The sequence below is a fragment of the Sinocyclocheilus rhinocerous genome, unplaced genomic scaffold (assembly GCF_001515625.1).
Source record: "Sinocyclocheilus rhinocerous isolate Xijiao unplaced genomic scaffold, SAMN03320098_v1.1 scaffold1405, whole genome shotgun sequence".
In the NCBI taxonomy this organism is placed as follows: Eukaryota; Metazoa; Chordata; class Actinopteri; order Cypriniformes; family Cyprinidae; genus Sinocyclocheilus; species Sinocyclocheilus rhinocerous.
The window spans coordinates 362234-378162 of NW_015645543.1; the positions used below are offsets into that span (position 1 = coordinate 362234).

A 15929-nucleotide genomic window follows, 5' to 3' on the forward strand; every position below is an offset into this window, starting at 1 on the left:
CAGCTTTTAGGTGCATATCGCCACCTCCTGTGCTGGAGTGTGAAGTTATTTCAGTCTAGGTGTGCATTTTAAAATCTATATTCTGTTCTTAAAATCACCATTTTTAATGTATTTTAAAACAGCTTTTATAATTTTTCCTGAACCTTGATTTGTATTTAATACATTTCTGATTGTAAATTCTTTGTATCCCATGTTGTAGAGTTCTCTTATTAATTCATTCCTTTCCTGCTCATACACTCTAAAAAATGCTGGGTTGTTTCAACCCAACTTTGGGTCAAATATGGACTAACCCAACTTTTGGGTTAAAAATTTAATGTAAAAATTTAACCCAACGGTTGGGTTAGTCCATATTTGACCCAAAGTTGGGTTGAAACAACCCAGCATTTTTTAGAGTGTACCTAGGACAAATTAATAACACATGTTCTACTGTTTCCTTTACTTGGCATGTTTCACATAATCCTGTACTATGTTTACCTATTATATAAAGAGTCGAATTAAGTTTAGTATGTCCCATTCTTAGTCTTGCTAAAATAACCTGATCTTCTCTACTGAAACTATATAGCCATTTACTTTTTCTAATACTGTTTTGTATATTATAAAGATGCCTTCCTGTAATACAAATATTCCACTTTCCTTGCCACTTTTGATTGCATGCTTCTTTAACTATACTTTTTCCTTCCATCTTACTTAATGAGACTCCGAGATTAGGAGAGTTCAGTTTAAGTGCTTCTTTTGCCATTTTATCAGCTTTTTCATTTCCTGGTATATTAACATGTGCTGGTACCCAAACAAAATTCACTATTATTCCTGCTTGTCTTAGTCTATATAATATATTCATTATTTCTATGAATATATCATTTCTAACTGATTGGAATGTTTGAAGACTAATAAGTGATGCCATTGAATCAGAACATATCAGAACTTTGTTAGGCGTTACTTCCTCTACTCAACAGAGTGCCATCTGAATTGCTACCATTTCAGCAGTGTAAACTGAAGTTCCATCTGTTCATCTCCCACAGTTTCCTACTTTTGAATTCTGGAACATAAAATGCTGCTCCAGTACAACCTGTCTCTGGGTTATGGATATCCTTAAAATAAATGGCCTTTACATACAAAAGAAATGATAAAGGTGCAAAGATAAATAAAATAAAATAAAACCAACAATAGAAAGTTAGTATAAAAAGCTTTAACGTTAGTATTTTTTTGACTCACAATCAGCGAAATATTGGAAAGAGGAAGTCTGAAAAAAGTTTTTAGTTATTGATATATTTAATGTTTTAGCTATTGGTATATAATAATTGATATAATATTTCACAGTTGAAGAATCAATGATAAAATGAAATAATAAAACAATGGAAAATTTGTATAATTTTGTGATTTTGTAGATTTTTTGTGTATGGCAGTCTATGGATCATTCTGGATTCTTGAAAGACCATGGATCAGTTCCAGGATCAGTTTTCTCACTCTTTTTTGGAAGGAGAATGTGTAAATACATTTTGAAAGTTTGAAAAAACTTTTGACAAAACTTTGAAAGTTTTAGATATTGATATTATATAGGCCTAATTAACAGAAAATGTCACTGATGAAGAATCAATTGTAAATAATAAAAATATAAATAAAATAATAGAACAATTGTGTAAAAAGCTTTTGTAGTTTTGCAAGTGTATGGATCATTTTGCATGTCTTTGAAAAGTCGTTTCAATAATAAAGAATCAATGAATAAATCAATTATTTCAATAAATGAAATAAAATAAAATATGAAATTTATATAAAAGGATTTTGAAGTTTTATGGTTTTTAGTCATTTTTTGCATTTTCTGAAGGATTGAAGGGACTTTTGTTCTGCCTTTTCTCGTCTTGACTCTTTAACAGTCACGTGGTTCAAAGGCGAACTCCTATTGGTTAACGCCTCCATCACTCATCTTTTCGAAAAAGTCCTCGCTTTTGGTAAACATTGGCTAGTGTGTCGCCGCTCACTATTCAAGTGTTATTTTGTGTAATAATATATATTTAGTTGTTTTGTTATGGTTTTGATGCAGTGACTATGGTCAGTTACTTAACTGTCATACAGACTTGACTATGGATGAATAAACAGCTTCGCCTCTTTGTTGTGGTTGTTGTCAGTTACTGACCCTACAGTACGTAAGTATTATCACGCAGTGCTGTAATATCAGTTTCCAGTAGCTTTACACTAGTAATGTATACTGACAACCACATGCACGAGATTGTGGTAAAGCGCAACACTTCGTCCTCAAGAAAGAGATCAAGGGATGGCATGAGAAGTCGCATCACTCCAGCCAAGAAGCGGTCAAGTTTCACATCAGAAACATGCTCTACTGTTGAAGGACACACTCATACTCGAGACATGAGTGAGAATAACGGCACAGAGCTGGTAAGCTGACCCTTCTCTTACTTTAATTCAAAGATGTACGTTGATTTCAAGCATGACAATAGTGTTTCTTTTCTTATCCAGTGCTGCAGTGACAATGAGGACTTATTTGAGGGTTATGACAGCATTGTGGGTGACAGCTCCTTTCTGGCTAAGCTTGAAGATGTGGAGCTCCAGATGAGGCAGTGTCACGACCAGCAGACTCCAAATGCCTGTGAGGATGATCTTTCAGACTCAGTCTTAGCTGAGGATTTCAGAGATTCACCACCTAGAGCTTTGCCGAGCTCTCAACTTGAATTTCAAAAAGCTGTCACGACTCCACACAAAAGCCCTTCCAGCGGTGCACATAACACCTCTACTCCTGATTTGATGAATCCCAGGCCAGCTATCAATCATGCAGATCTCACTGCCAACAAGCCACCCCCAAAGGCCAGAAGAAGCATGAAAGATCATCTTAAGAAAGTACTGATAGACAATGCAGCAACATCTAGCACTGTCTCCAAGACGGTGCAACAAAAGGAGGCTGTGATGACTGAAGAAATGAGTTTTGCTATGCAGGCCATGGAGTCCATATCAGCTGAGCAGGACCTGGGCCCTTTTTTTGGTCTCCCATCCAAAGTTAAAGTCCTTATTTTGAGATTAAAGGGAATCCAGGACTTGTATGGTAAGTATTTCACATCCTTTCCATTCCAGTTTTGTCCTTATTGGCATCTGGTAAATCAGTGTTTTAATCCTCTCGTTTTTTTTTCTATTCTCTTTTGATTTCAGAGTGGCAGAAGACGTGTTTGAGCCTGGATTCGGTGCAACAAAGGAGAAATCTCATTTATTCTTTACCAACAAGTGGAGGAAAGACTCTAGTGGCAGAGATTCTCATATTTAAAGAGCTCTTGTGTAGAAAGAAAGATGCACTGCTTATTTTGCCGTACATATCCTTGGTTCAGGAAAAGGTATACATTTACACATTTATGCACGATTTATGTATCATCTAAACAGTGGGACAATTGTAAATCAAGCCATTTTAGATCATTAGTACTGTGTTGTTGATACACTTATATGCATTGATTTGCCTTTAGGTTCGAGGGTTATCTAGCTTTGGAATTGAGTTGGACTTCATGGTCGAGGAGTATGCTGGCAGTAAAGGGAGGTTTCCTCCGGTCAAGAGAAGAAATAAAAACTCTCTGTACGTCACAACTATTGAGAAGGGACATAGTCTTGTCAATTCACTGATTGAAAATGACCGTCTAGACAATATTGGTCTGGTTGTTGTGGATGAGGTATGCATCACAAACTATTATTATTATTAAAGTATATTTTTTGTTATGTTTTGTTTTTGTTTTGATACACTACAGAAAAGTCTGGGGTCGGTAAGATTTATTTGCATTTATTTACATACAGTAAAAACTAATTTTGTAAAATATTATTACAAATTAAAATAATTATCTGTTTTAATATATTTAAAAATGTATTTATGAATCTATTTCTGTGATAGTAAAGCAGAATTTTCAGCAGCCATTACTCCAGTCTTTAGTATCACATGATCCATCAGAAATCATTCTAATATGCTGATTTGGTGCTTAAAAAACAGCAGCTTAAAAATGTTTTTTTTTTTTTTTTCAGGATTCAGCACCATTTATTTGAAATACATTTTTTGTAACAATGTAAAAGTCTTAACTGCCATTTGTGATGAATTAAATGCATTCTTGCTGAATCGAAACATTAATTTCTTTAAAAAAAAGAATGACCCCCAAACTTTTGAACAGTAGTGTGTATAAGCTTTTCAAATGAATTTGTTTTTCAGCTCCATATGCTTGGTGATGGAAGCAGGGGGGCAATTCTTGAAATTACTTTGTCAAAGATTCTGTACATGAGCAGTGAGTATCGGAAAACTCACACATGCTGTACTCTCTGTGTGATGGTCACTCATTACAGATTCTGATAACTCCATTGTCATTTCTCCACAGAATCCACCCAAATTATTGGTATGAGTGCAACGCTAGGCAACGTGGGAGATCTTCAGACCTTTCTGAATGCTGAAAACTATACCAACGACTTCAGACCTGTAAGACTGTTACTGTGATTTAATACGGCTTTAAATTTGATCAACTCAATTCAAATAAATAACTGCTGATTCTGTAGGTTGAGCTGAAAGAGTATGTAAAAATAAAGGAGAGCATATATGAAGTCAACCCAAGGGAAGAGACATGCTTCAGTTTCTCACGACTCCTGGATTTTAAGGTATTGATGATCATTTGTGGCCAAAGCTCCACACATTTAAGTTTTTTTTTTTTTTTTAACTAAAAAAAAAATTGACCTGCAAGACTATGTGAAAAATAATGTGTTTTTCGAACAGCCTAGTATGAGAGCCTGTTCTAGTACACCCCCCAAAACAAAATCAAGACTTTGTAAAAGAGCATAATAGGACCCCTTTAATTGATGAATTGTCAATATGATATATTAACAATACAATATATAGGGTATGATTTTACCACAAAATTCAACATATTAACATAAAATGTTAACTGCAAATCCGCGTTTCGCTGCCTGGATTCCATTTGTTTCTTTGAATTGCAGGGATCCCTGCTTCTCTTTTCTGTAGCTTTCGGCAGTCTGTAAAAATATTCCTCAGATTTCTTGTCATATCTCTTTGTACAGTAAATCGCAGTGCTCTTTCCTGTTTTAGATGTGTTTTGTGTGTTCTGTCGCAGCATTCATGCTGAAAACCAATGCTGCCATTCAGTCTTTTTGCCACTCAGTGGGCGGAGCCACAGTCACTCCAGCTGACGGTGACGCCACGTGCATACCCTCTATTGATGTGTGTTTCTTAATCATATGCATGTGCTACTTCTCAGGGTCATTCTGCGGTCCCCATATGTAGCTACAGAGTTTTTAAAGAGAAGTCAGTACAAACAGATGGTAGGCAGAGCAGGACGAGCAGGTATTGATGCCATGGGTGAGAGTATCCTGATCCTGCAGGACAAAGATATAAACATGGTAAAGAATCAGATTTTTTTTAAATGCGTGTATTATATTATATTATATTATTTTATATTATTTTATATTATGGATATGTTTACTGCAGGCCAAAAAACTGCTGTCTGCACCAATGGAGAAGTGTTACAGTAACCTTCTACATGATGGAGGTAGGGGCCTCTTCAGTCTCGTCCTGTCATTCATTGGGCTGAAGGTTTGTGAAATGTTTTGATGTAGTGATAATTGAGAAATTATGTCTACTTTAGAAGTGCAAACACTAATGTGTTTCCTTTAATTTCAGATAACTACAACTGTAGAACAAGTGAGGGATTTCATGAAAGGCACACTGCTTAGTGTGCAGGAGGCTCAGGTCAGTCCAGAGAGGAGTCTGTGGGACCTTACAGTGGAGTCTATAGATACTCTGAAGCAGAAGAGCCTCATCGAAGTCTCTGCTGATGTAAATAATCAAAGCATTCTCCAAATCACCAGGCTTGGGAGAGCAACATTCAAAGGTAAAACTAAGCATGGCATGAGGATTGGAATAATGTCATGTTTTGATGAGTAAGAAATGATTCTAGATATTTACTCATTTACCACATGGTGGCAATACGACCCAGTTTAAAAATGATACATTAGCAGAGGAAACATTTCTAGCTTCTCTTTTTATTATTATTGGTTTTTCAGAGCCTCCTTTTTTAATGTTTTCCATTTAAAATGTTACTACTTGTTTCAGGTTCAATAGACCTAAGCTACTGTGATCTGCTCTACCGAGACTTATCGAAAGGGCTGGAGGGTTTACTCCTCAATAGTTTTCTTCACTTAGTGTATCTGGTTACTCCATATGACATGGTGAATCAATGCAAACCAGATTGGATGATCTACTTCAGGCAGGTGGGATGATTTTGTTAGGTTAAACCTGTTTTAGTGACACACTACCATTTAAAATTTCTCGCTCAGTAAGATTTTTAAAATGTTTTTGAATCCTCTTATGTTCATCAAGGCTGCATTTATTTGATAAAAAATACAGTAAAACAATTGTGAAATATTATTAGAGTTTAAAGAACAGTTTAATACATTTATTATATAATTTATGACAAAGTTACTTACCCCAAACTTGGAACAGTACAGAATATCACCACCTTTATATTTGTATTAATGTCATTAATGTACTCCTCTTTAGTTTCAGTTGTGTATTCATACTTAATACAAATGTTTCATTGTACCAGTTTACGAATTTGTCAGCTGCTGAACAGAAGATGGCCACTGCGGTCGGAGTGCCTGAAAGTTTTGTGGCTAGAAAGGCAGCGGGACAGAGCGTGAGGAAGGTTGGCAAAACAGCATTCTTCTGTTTATAGGGGGGGGGTTAAACAGCCCAGGTATAATGAGCCTGAAACTGATACAGATATCAGATATCATTAGCTGACAATGTTTAAAAAAATTAAACATGTCTTACTTATTTACTACTTACTTCAATCCTAATCCTCTCAAAGGATTTGCAGAGTGTTAATGCTAAATCTACATTTAACCCTTCTTAAGTTTCTGAGGTGGAAAATAATGATTTACTGTGACTTAAAGTGAAACATCATCAGACCTGGATTTCACAATGATGGTTTTTGTTCCTGTTTCTCTTACCTGCATCTCAGTCTGTGGACATTGTGGTAGTGAATAGGTTGTATCTGGCTTTGGTGCTGTACTCCCTACTGAAGGAGACAAACCTTTGGAACGTGTCTGATAGATTTCAGCTGACCAGAGGCTTTGTACAGACTCTTCTCAGCTCAGCTTCCGCATTTGGCTCCTCCGTGCTGCACTTCACTGAGGTTAGGGCACATCCAGGCATCGTTTAAGACATATCAGCTGACAAATCTACATCTGTTCCTATCTTAGAGTCATTAATGGATTAGAGTACTATGAGATTTGTCTGTCCATTTCAGGAGCTGGAGGAGTTTTGGGCCTACAAGTCTCTTCTCTCAGAGCTGACCCGTAGATTGACTTACTGTGTGCAGGCCGAGCTCATTCCACTCATGGAGGTGGCTGGAGTCATGGAGGTGTGTGCTGTTGCTGCTCATCTTGTCTCTCTAAAATAACTATGACCAGGACATTTGTTTGAGAGCTGTGATTTTATATTTTCTTCTTTCATTCTCTTTTACTTCAGCATCGTGCTAAGCAGCTGTATAACGCTGGTTACAAGACACTGGCACATCTTGCCAACGCAGATCCACAAATTCTGGTCCAAACTATTGAAAACCTCTTCAAAAGACAAGCAAATCAAATTATTGCATCAGCAAAAGTAAGTATAATATTGCACTATAGAGCAACATTATATTTTCAGCTTAGCTATTCTTTTTAAGTTCATCCAAAATAAAAATGGTCTTCATTTATTTACCCTCAAACCAAACCTGCATGACTTTCTTTCTTCAGAAATGATGAAGAATTTCTTTGATTGTTTTTTCCATGCATTGACATCAAATGTTGGTGTTGGGCCTCAAAAAAGATCAAATCATCATAAAAGCATCATAAAGGTATTTCCTCACATGATGATGGCTCAAGAAGGCTTATTTTATTATAGAAAGGAATCCAATGCTCTTCTTTCAGTCCAAAAAAGTTAAAAAGACTTTATTTGCATTATGGCCATTACGATAGAAACATTTAAAATGACTAAAACACTGCACACTGATGCGCCCTTCAGCCTTCCTCAGAGTGTGTCAAGGCTACTTTTATGATGATTTTGGTGATTCTGAATACTTTTTGTCACTATATATTGTTAATGCATGCAAAAGACTGACCAGGACAGTCAGGAAATTCTTCATTCCACATCAGAAAGAAAGTCATACAGGTTTGGAATAACATGAGGGTGCGAAATAATTTTTTTTCACTGTTTATGGGTGATCTATACTTTTACGATGCACATAAGAAAAAACACCTTTTTATTCATGTTAACTTTCTCAATGTTCATTTTCAGATGTTAATAAAAGAGAAAGCAGAGGCCTTGCAGGAGGAGGTGGATGACCTGCTTATGCTGCCATCTGATATCCCATCTTTGTAAATCTTTGTTTATTTTGATTTATTTGATGTAAATCGCATGTATATTATTTAATCTACCTGGAATTATGTGAACTATTTTGTGCCTACATGTCTGGCTGAAATAAAAATGGAAGTAACCTCGTTTTTAGTAGCATCTCTGTTACTCATTACCATGGTCATGTGTTATTTTGTGTCATAAAGACTTAATAACCAGTCTGCCACAAAGGGGAAACAATCATAAACAGCATGATAAAGTTCCAGCCATAGGCTGTATAAAAAAGGGTTCCAGCGCAGCCTCTCTTGTTGTGAGTGCCAGCCAATCAAATAAGACATGCAAATAAATGAATTAGCCTGAAGCCACGCCCAGGAGTCACCAGCGTGAGAGATATGTTTAATTGTCATGAACTGGTCTAACAAGAAAGAAGGAAGTAGCTTTGACGGTGCAAAAAAAAAAAAATTAATAATAATAATATTTCGCCTGTGTGTTTTGGATGAGCGATGCCAGCAAAGCCCGACAGCGGCGGATTGAACAGATGAAGTCTGCGGCCACAGCAGTTTCCACGATTGTAGCTCTTGCTTTGTTTGGCTCGTTGTGGGTCGGGGCCAAAACAGTGATATCTGTTGATGATGTTCAGTCAATACCAATACGCGTCGACCTGGATCTGTTCCGTGTGGCCCGACGGGTGGACGAAAGGTTTCTCTCCGTGGCCATAGATGCGAGTTTACTCGCCCAGGAGAAGTTCATGAACCTACTGAAGTAAGTAACTTCTTAAACCTCAAATGAATAAAGTTGTGATGTGACTTTAAAAGAAGTGATATGGTGTTTATGCAGTTCACCGAAGTTAAGAACCCTCGCCAAAGCCTTGATCCCAGCGTTTCTAAGATTTGGAGGTACCAAACAAGATTTTATGAAATTCAACCCACGCGGAAGATATTTTCAAGCGAGAGACAACAGCAGCAGCGCTGTTCAAGGTAACCTCTTTCACTTAGCATCAATACATGACTTAAATTTTGTTAAGTAAACCACATCCTCTACAGTAGCTGAGAAAGCTGACTGTGGTGTGTTGTCATCTGACTTTAATGAGCGAACAGTGAACTGATTCACACAAACAAACTGAACATACAATGCACCTACATAGCTTGTTGTATCTAAAGATTGTAGTTGACCCCAAATTTATTTGGACACTTGTACCTTCATATTTCTGAGCAATTGTTTGCAATGATATTTAACCACCTGGGTTCAAGGTGATTTTTACTGTAAGCTATATTACATCACATAACTATGTTCCACATTTGACAAAACTGAAACTGATACAAATACTTTGAATTTGGTTTCTCTCTCTCTCACTCTCTCTCTCAAACACACACAAACATATACAGGTGCATCTCAATAAATTAGAATGTCGTGGAAAAGTTAATTTATTTCAGTCGTGTATATATAGAGAGAGTTTTAATTATTTTTTTCAATTTTATTATTATTGGATTTATTTAATCAGCCACATCTACTGTTATTCCTACAGGAAAATTATGTGAGAGACTTGAATTGCCTACATTTCTGGAAAATAGGTTAAAGAAAGAATGGATCCTACAGTCAAAGACTTTACTTGAGGAGGAACTAGAGGGAAAATACAAAAAGACGAAATTCTCTGGTAAGTTTAATTTCACTTCTTTTAAATATTTAATTGCCTAATGGAGTCAGTTCCACAAAACAGTGTTCTCTAGCAACAATGTAAATTCCGCTGCCCCACACTTTTAAGTGTCAGAAAATGTAAAGTTTAATTTTTAATGAAAAGTTTTCTTTACAAAAAGACTCCATGGCAGCTATAAACTATAGCAACTGTATGGTAGCTATATGTATATAAACTCTGGGCCATCATTATTATTGAACCCAGTAATGTATTCAGATTTTCACTGATCATAAAACGTAAAAATCAAGTGTCTGTGTTTCTTGTAGAATATGCAGTCGATCTGCTATACGCTTTTGCGAACTGCTCTGGCTTGGACCTCATCTTCGGTTTGAATGCTTTGCTCCGAACCAGCGAAAACACATGGAACAGCACAAATGCAGAACTGCTGTTGAAGTACTGTGAGTCCAGGCAGTATGTGATGTCCTGGGAGCTGGGGAATGGTAGGATTTGGGATCTTTCCTTATGCATATGCACATGTTCCTGTTTTGAATTACCCAATCATTTTTATGTGATTATCTGTTGTTGTTATTATTTAAGTTGATGCCCTCAGCATTAAATCTCTTGTTTTAGAACCCAACAGCTATGAGAAAAAAGCAGGGATCAGAGTGGATGGTTACCAGCTCGGTCAGGATTTTGTCCATTTGCATCAAATCCTTCAGGAATCTGCGGTCTACCACTCAACAGGACTATATGGACCAGATGTTAGTCAGCCACGAGATCACCGCAAAGATTTGTTAACTGGGTAAGTGTTAGGAAATACTTCTTGATTTAATGGATTTTCAGAGACGCATCTTGTCTGTACCATCAGTAATACTAATGCATTTGGGTATCGAAGAAGTAGGGCTGTGCAAAAAATCGAATGCGATTTTCATGCGCATCTCGTCAGTAAAGCCGGTTCTGTGATTAGTAGTAAATCTCCAGCACGTGCGTTCAGATGGAGTGGCATTTACTACACAGAGCCGTAGTTCACTGACAAGCTACACAAAATCGCGTTTGTAATCGGCAATGAATATCCTGCGATTTTGAACACGATTTTGTGTAGTTTGTCAGTGATATACGGCTCTGTGTAGTAAATGCCGCTCCATCTGAAAGCACGTGCTGGAGAAGCGACTTTACTGACGAGATGCGCATGAAAATCGCATTCGATTTTTTGCACAGCCCTACGAAGAAGCGTGACATGGTTGAACATTGACTTTTATAGGTTTTTGGAGACTGGAGCAAAGGCCATTACTGCATGCACCTGGCATCAGTAAGTTATGATTTACTTCCTTTCACTAAAATCTGAAATAAATTAGATTAGCTTTTTCTGAGTCTTTGTATTGAACTTGTTGTTCTTTTTTCTTCTTAACAGCTATTATGTGAATGGCCGAGACACGTCTTTAGAGGATTTCCTTGACCCTGAAGTGCTTGATACTCTCGCAGAAAAGCTGGATTTTTAGCAGCCATTACTCCAGTCTGCAGTATCACATGATCCTTCAGAAGTCTTTATAATATGCTGATTTGCTGCTGTTGAAAACAGTTGTGCTGCTTAATATCTTTGTAGAAAATCCTGTCAGGATTCTTTGAATTTATATGAACTATAAATCTTTTATGACAATATAAATGTCTTTACATTCACCTTTGATCAATGTAATGCATCCTTTCTAAATAAAAGTATTAATTTCTTGTAAAATGTGAAAAATAAAAAATATTTATTAAAACCATCTTCATTGTTTATTAAAGATATTTCTATCTGTCTTGTTTATTGAAGGTGGCTGGACAAACTGGGGCTTGCTGCCAAGCTTGGTTTAGATGTCGTCATCAGACAAGTGTTAATTGGTTCTGGCACGTACCATTTAGTGGATGATAACCTAGATCCTCTTCCAGTAAGTGTTTTTTATGTTTGATCTTTGTTGCATAACTTCTGTATCGGTCCAGGAATGTGGACCGGTCAATTAGCCTAGTTTTTTTCTTTCTTTACATTAAATTTTGTGTTATGGCAGGATTACTGGCTATCATTGCTATACAAAAGGCTTGTTGGTCCAGAGGTCTTAAAAGCACAAGTTCTTATGAATTCAGGACCAAAGAAACCAATACGGCTTTACCTTCACTGCACTAACAGAAAAAGGTACTTGTTTTCTCGTTCACAGTGATTTATTTTCTAAAGAAGTTAACTTTTGAACGGTTAAGATTTTTTACGTATGGTGTCTTTTTCTTTTTCAGCACACATTATAGACCAGGTGCTGTGACCTTATTTGCCTTAAACCTAAACAAAAATGAAGTCCCGATTAGTCTGCCTGCACACACAGCCAACAGCACCATTGAAGCATTTGTGCTACAGTCAGCTGAGACTGGCGAACAGAGTCTTTATTCCAGGTAATGTTTCATGATCTCACAATGTTTGGACTGTACAACGCAATCATGTTACACTACACTTTGCTATACATTTATAACCTCATATTATTAGAAAGACTACACAGAATAGTCAACTTTTCTATAAATTTTAAACTAAAATGGAAGCCATTCGACAAATTATGCATTGACTATTGTAATAACAACCTTGAGACTGTTAAATCCAACTTTTTGTCCGTTTTGTAGGTCAGTCAAATTGAATGGACAAGTGCTGAGGATGGTGGATGACGGAACACTTCCTCCGCTGAAGGGACGTGAGCTGCCGCCTGGAGAACGCCTCAAGCTGCCTGGGTTCTCATTTGCATTCTATGTTCTGATTGAAGCACAAGCTCCGGTATGCAAATGAGCTCTCATAAAGACTGCTTTCACTGGAGAATCAGGGACACAAAATGTGTGATGACAAAATATTTTGCTGTGACACTATTTTATGTGAGGGAACTTCAAACTTGAATGAAATTAATCAGTGTCGTAAAACTTATTATTTATGAAAAAAAAATCATATTTATTACAAATATCAAGCTGTAGCCAAAAAGAACTTGTTTAATACTTCATGAACAACATGCACTGGGTTTAATCTATTTTACATCTGTTGAAATAAACTGATTTTAATCAAAGTGCTCATTTGTCAGGACATTTTGTTTGACAAGTTGAAGTGATCCATTATTTTCCATGCAGACATGCAGCCCTCTGCGCTTATAGCAATCAAGCCTTTTGATTCTTAGTCATTTTCTGTCTGTGTGATTCACATCTGCGTGTGTGTTCAGCTAAATTTAGAGATGTATGATAAAATGATCGAGACATTTAAGAATCCTCTCAAAGAGTAGACATAAGAGGTCTCATTGCACTTGTTTCTCTCTGTGCGTGATGATTGTAGCAGAGAGTCTGTATTAGACAAAAAATGAAACATCTGGGATATCTTAAGTGAGAGCACAGCTGGTATAAATACAGATAAATATTTCTTGACTGGCTGCTTGTGTAATCTGTGAAAAAAAGTTTGATTTATTTTAATGCAGAGGAGGATTGAAGTTTTATATAATCATTTAACATGAACATTTCAACTGCTTGAAAAAGCATGGAAAAGGCATTATAACCTCATCTAAAATAAACCACCAGCATATAGATTGTTCTCAAAAGGAAAGCTGTTTTTGTAATGACTGCAGTTTTATTTAACCAGCCACCTGTTAATAATAGGAAATTATTGAACATTTTATTTGCTCAATGCCTAAAATTTGGGTCTTTAACTAAGTGGACGAAAGCCTGCAGTGGGGTGTTTTTCCCACCGGGCGGCGATGTTTACCACTGTTGAGAGGCTGAATCGGACAGGAATCATTTTGGAAGCCACATTACATATTGTATGAATGTAGACCACAGATCTTTAAGACCACAAGCTTTATTCATTGTTGGTGATTTTCAGTATTGTGAGGTTTTAGTTTGGGATAAATACTTCACCTTTTATTTGGCATATCCTTTTGCCCCAAAGTTTGAAGAGGTTAATTACAAAATCCTATATATCCTGTAAATAAGGAAGCTTATTTTTTTTAAAAATCTCATAATTTTGACTTTCTATTATAAATTTGACTGTCAATGTTTTTGTCATAATGTTGACTTTTTGTGTCATAATTGTGTAACAGCTATTATGTGAATGGCCGAGACACGTCTTTAGAGGATTTCCTTGACCCTGAAGTGCTTGATACTCTCGCAACAAAAATTAACGAGGTCCTCGAGGTACCAGAGTAATCCTGCACAATATATTAAAACAGGATGTCTTTTGTGGCATTCAAATTTCTCACATTCAGCAGTGAGAAATGTCAGATAATGACTGAAATTAACTGATAAACATACTGCCTTCAGATTGTTGAATCTGTTTCTCCGGGGAAGAAGGTTTGGCTAGGAGAGACGAGCTCGGCATATGGTGGAGGTGCTGTTGGACTATCTGACACATTTGTAGCTGGTTTCATGTAAGTCAAAAAAATTACAGATAAAAGATTGCAAGTAAATTAAAACAGTCAGTGTGCTTATAGAAACAAATGAAAGAAATGGAAATTATTGATACACAGGTTTCCATAATTATTCTAATTGTTCTAATTAAAAAATAAAATGGTTTTACATTTAAGTAGCCTAATTTTAATTTAAAGTGAATTCAACAGTTTAAATATATATATATATATATATATATCCAAAGAGAAAGGAAAACTTGAAATCGCATCATATGACCCCTTTAAGACCACAAGCTTTATTCATTGTTGGTGATTTTCAGTATTGTGAGGTTTTAGTTTGGGATAAATACTTCACCTTTTATTTGGCATATCCTTTTGCCCCAAAGTTTGAAGAGGTTAATTACAAAATCCTATATATCCTGTAAATAAGGAAGCTTATTTTTTTTAAAAATCTCATAATTTTGACTTTCTATTATAAATTTGACTGTCAATGTTTTTGTCATAATGTTGACTTTTTGTGTCATAATTGTGACTTATTATTTTGATTCATAATTTCAATATTAATATAATTTAATAGGCTATAAACGTGTCTGTTATAATTATGACTCTGTCTCATAATATTTTATCTCTGAATTTTTACTTATGTCATACTTGTATTCTCTCCTAATTTTGGGTTATGTCATAACTGACATTCTATCTCATAATTTGTACTCAATTTCATTTTTATGTCATTTACGACTCATAATTTTGATTTATCTCATACCGTTGAATTTTTGTCATAATTAGTTTTGTTATAATTTTTACACTTAATTTTAATTATGCCTTTCTATCAGAATTTTGACTCACAATTACTATTATCATAATTTGTTTTTGTTATAAATTTTTTTTACCCTTTTTATTCCATAGTTATGTTTTATCTCCTAACTTTGACTTTTTATGTTATAATTATGACTTGGTATCTAATAATGTCATAATTTTTAGCAAAGATTTTACTTCATGCACATAATTGGCTGGTGAATATGTTTCATAAGATTTTTTTCTATTACTTGTTCAATTCTTAAATAATATGCAATCAATCTGTACCACTTTCTAAGCACATTTGACTGAAAATCACGGTTTGCATGGCTCTCTCATGAACGAGCGCAGTAAGCCCTGCGGTGTCTGTGCTAAGTTGAGCATGGCAGATGCCGAAGGGGTCGTTGTTTGCAGTGGCCCTTGATAATACGCGGCTTGTGTGCGACGAGGAGAGCAGTCTCTGGCAACCTCTGCCAGTCACACATCTTCTCCATCTCCCATGACAAATCCCACGGCCAATGAACACAAGCCCTCACGCCAGCAGTGTGCTGTGTCCACAGAGCCCTCTCAGCTTCATTAAGAGGCGCCGTCTGGAAACATGAGGGGATTTAGGCAGCGTCAGAGATTTAGGCTACCCTTTTGGGCAGCCCTAACTGAATTATTTCTATACACATATATGACATGCTCATTTTCTCCTGTTTTTTTTTTTTTTTTTATAATCATGCTATCACATTTTTTA

The 15929-nt window shown here is 36.1% G+C and overlaps 1 protein-coding gene and 1 pseudogene across 1 annotated transcript; both read left to right on the top strand.

Moving 5' to 3' along the window:
• The first annotated feature begins 1935 nt into the window (after nucleotides 1-1935).
• LOC107706418 (helicase POLQ-like) lies at nucleotides 1936-8515 on the top strand. Its single transcript, XM_016510132.1, has 17 exons — nucleotides 1936-2391; nucleotides 2473-3052; nucleotides 3157-3335; nucleotides 3462-3662; nucleotides 4187-4259; nucleotides 4350-4447; nucleotides 4525-4623; nucleotides 4960-4997; nucleotides 5238-5379; nucleotides 5468-5572; nucleotides 5660-5870; nucleotides 6092-6249; nucleotides 6585-6683; nucleotides 7002-7175; nucleotides 7290-7403; nucleotides 7511-7645; nucleotides 8318-8515. The coding sequence occupies exons 1-17, from the start codon at nucleotides 2197-2199 to the stop codon at nucleotides 8399-8401; spliced, it is 2685 nt and encodes an 894-aa protein (XP_016365618.1). The 5' UTR covers nucleotides 1936-2196; the 3' UTR covers nucleotides 8402-8515.
• Nucleotides 8516-8722: 207 nt separating this feature from the next.
• On the top strand, nucleotides 8723-13046 carry LOC107706439 (heparanase-like; annotated as a pseudogene).
• The last annotated feature ends 2883 nt before the right edge of the window (nucleotides 13047-15929 follow it).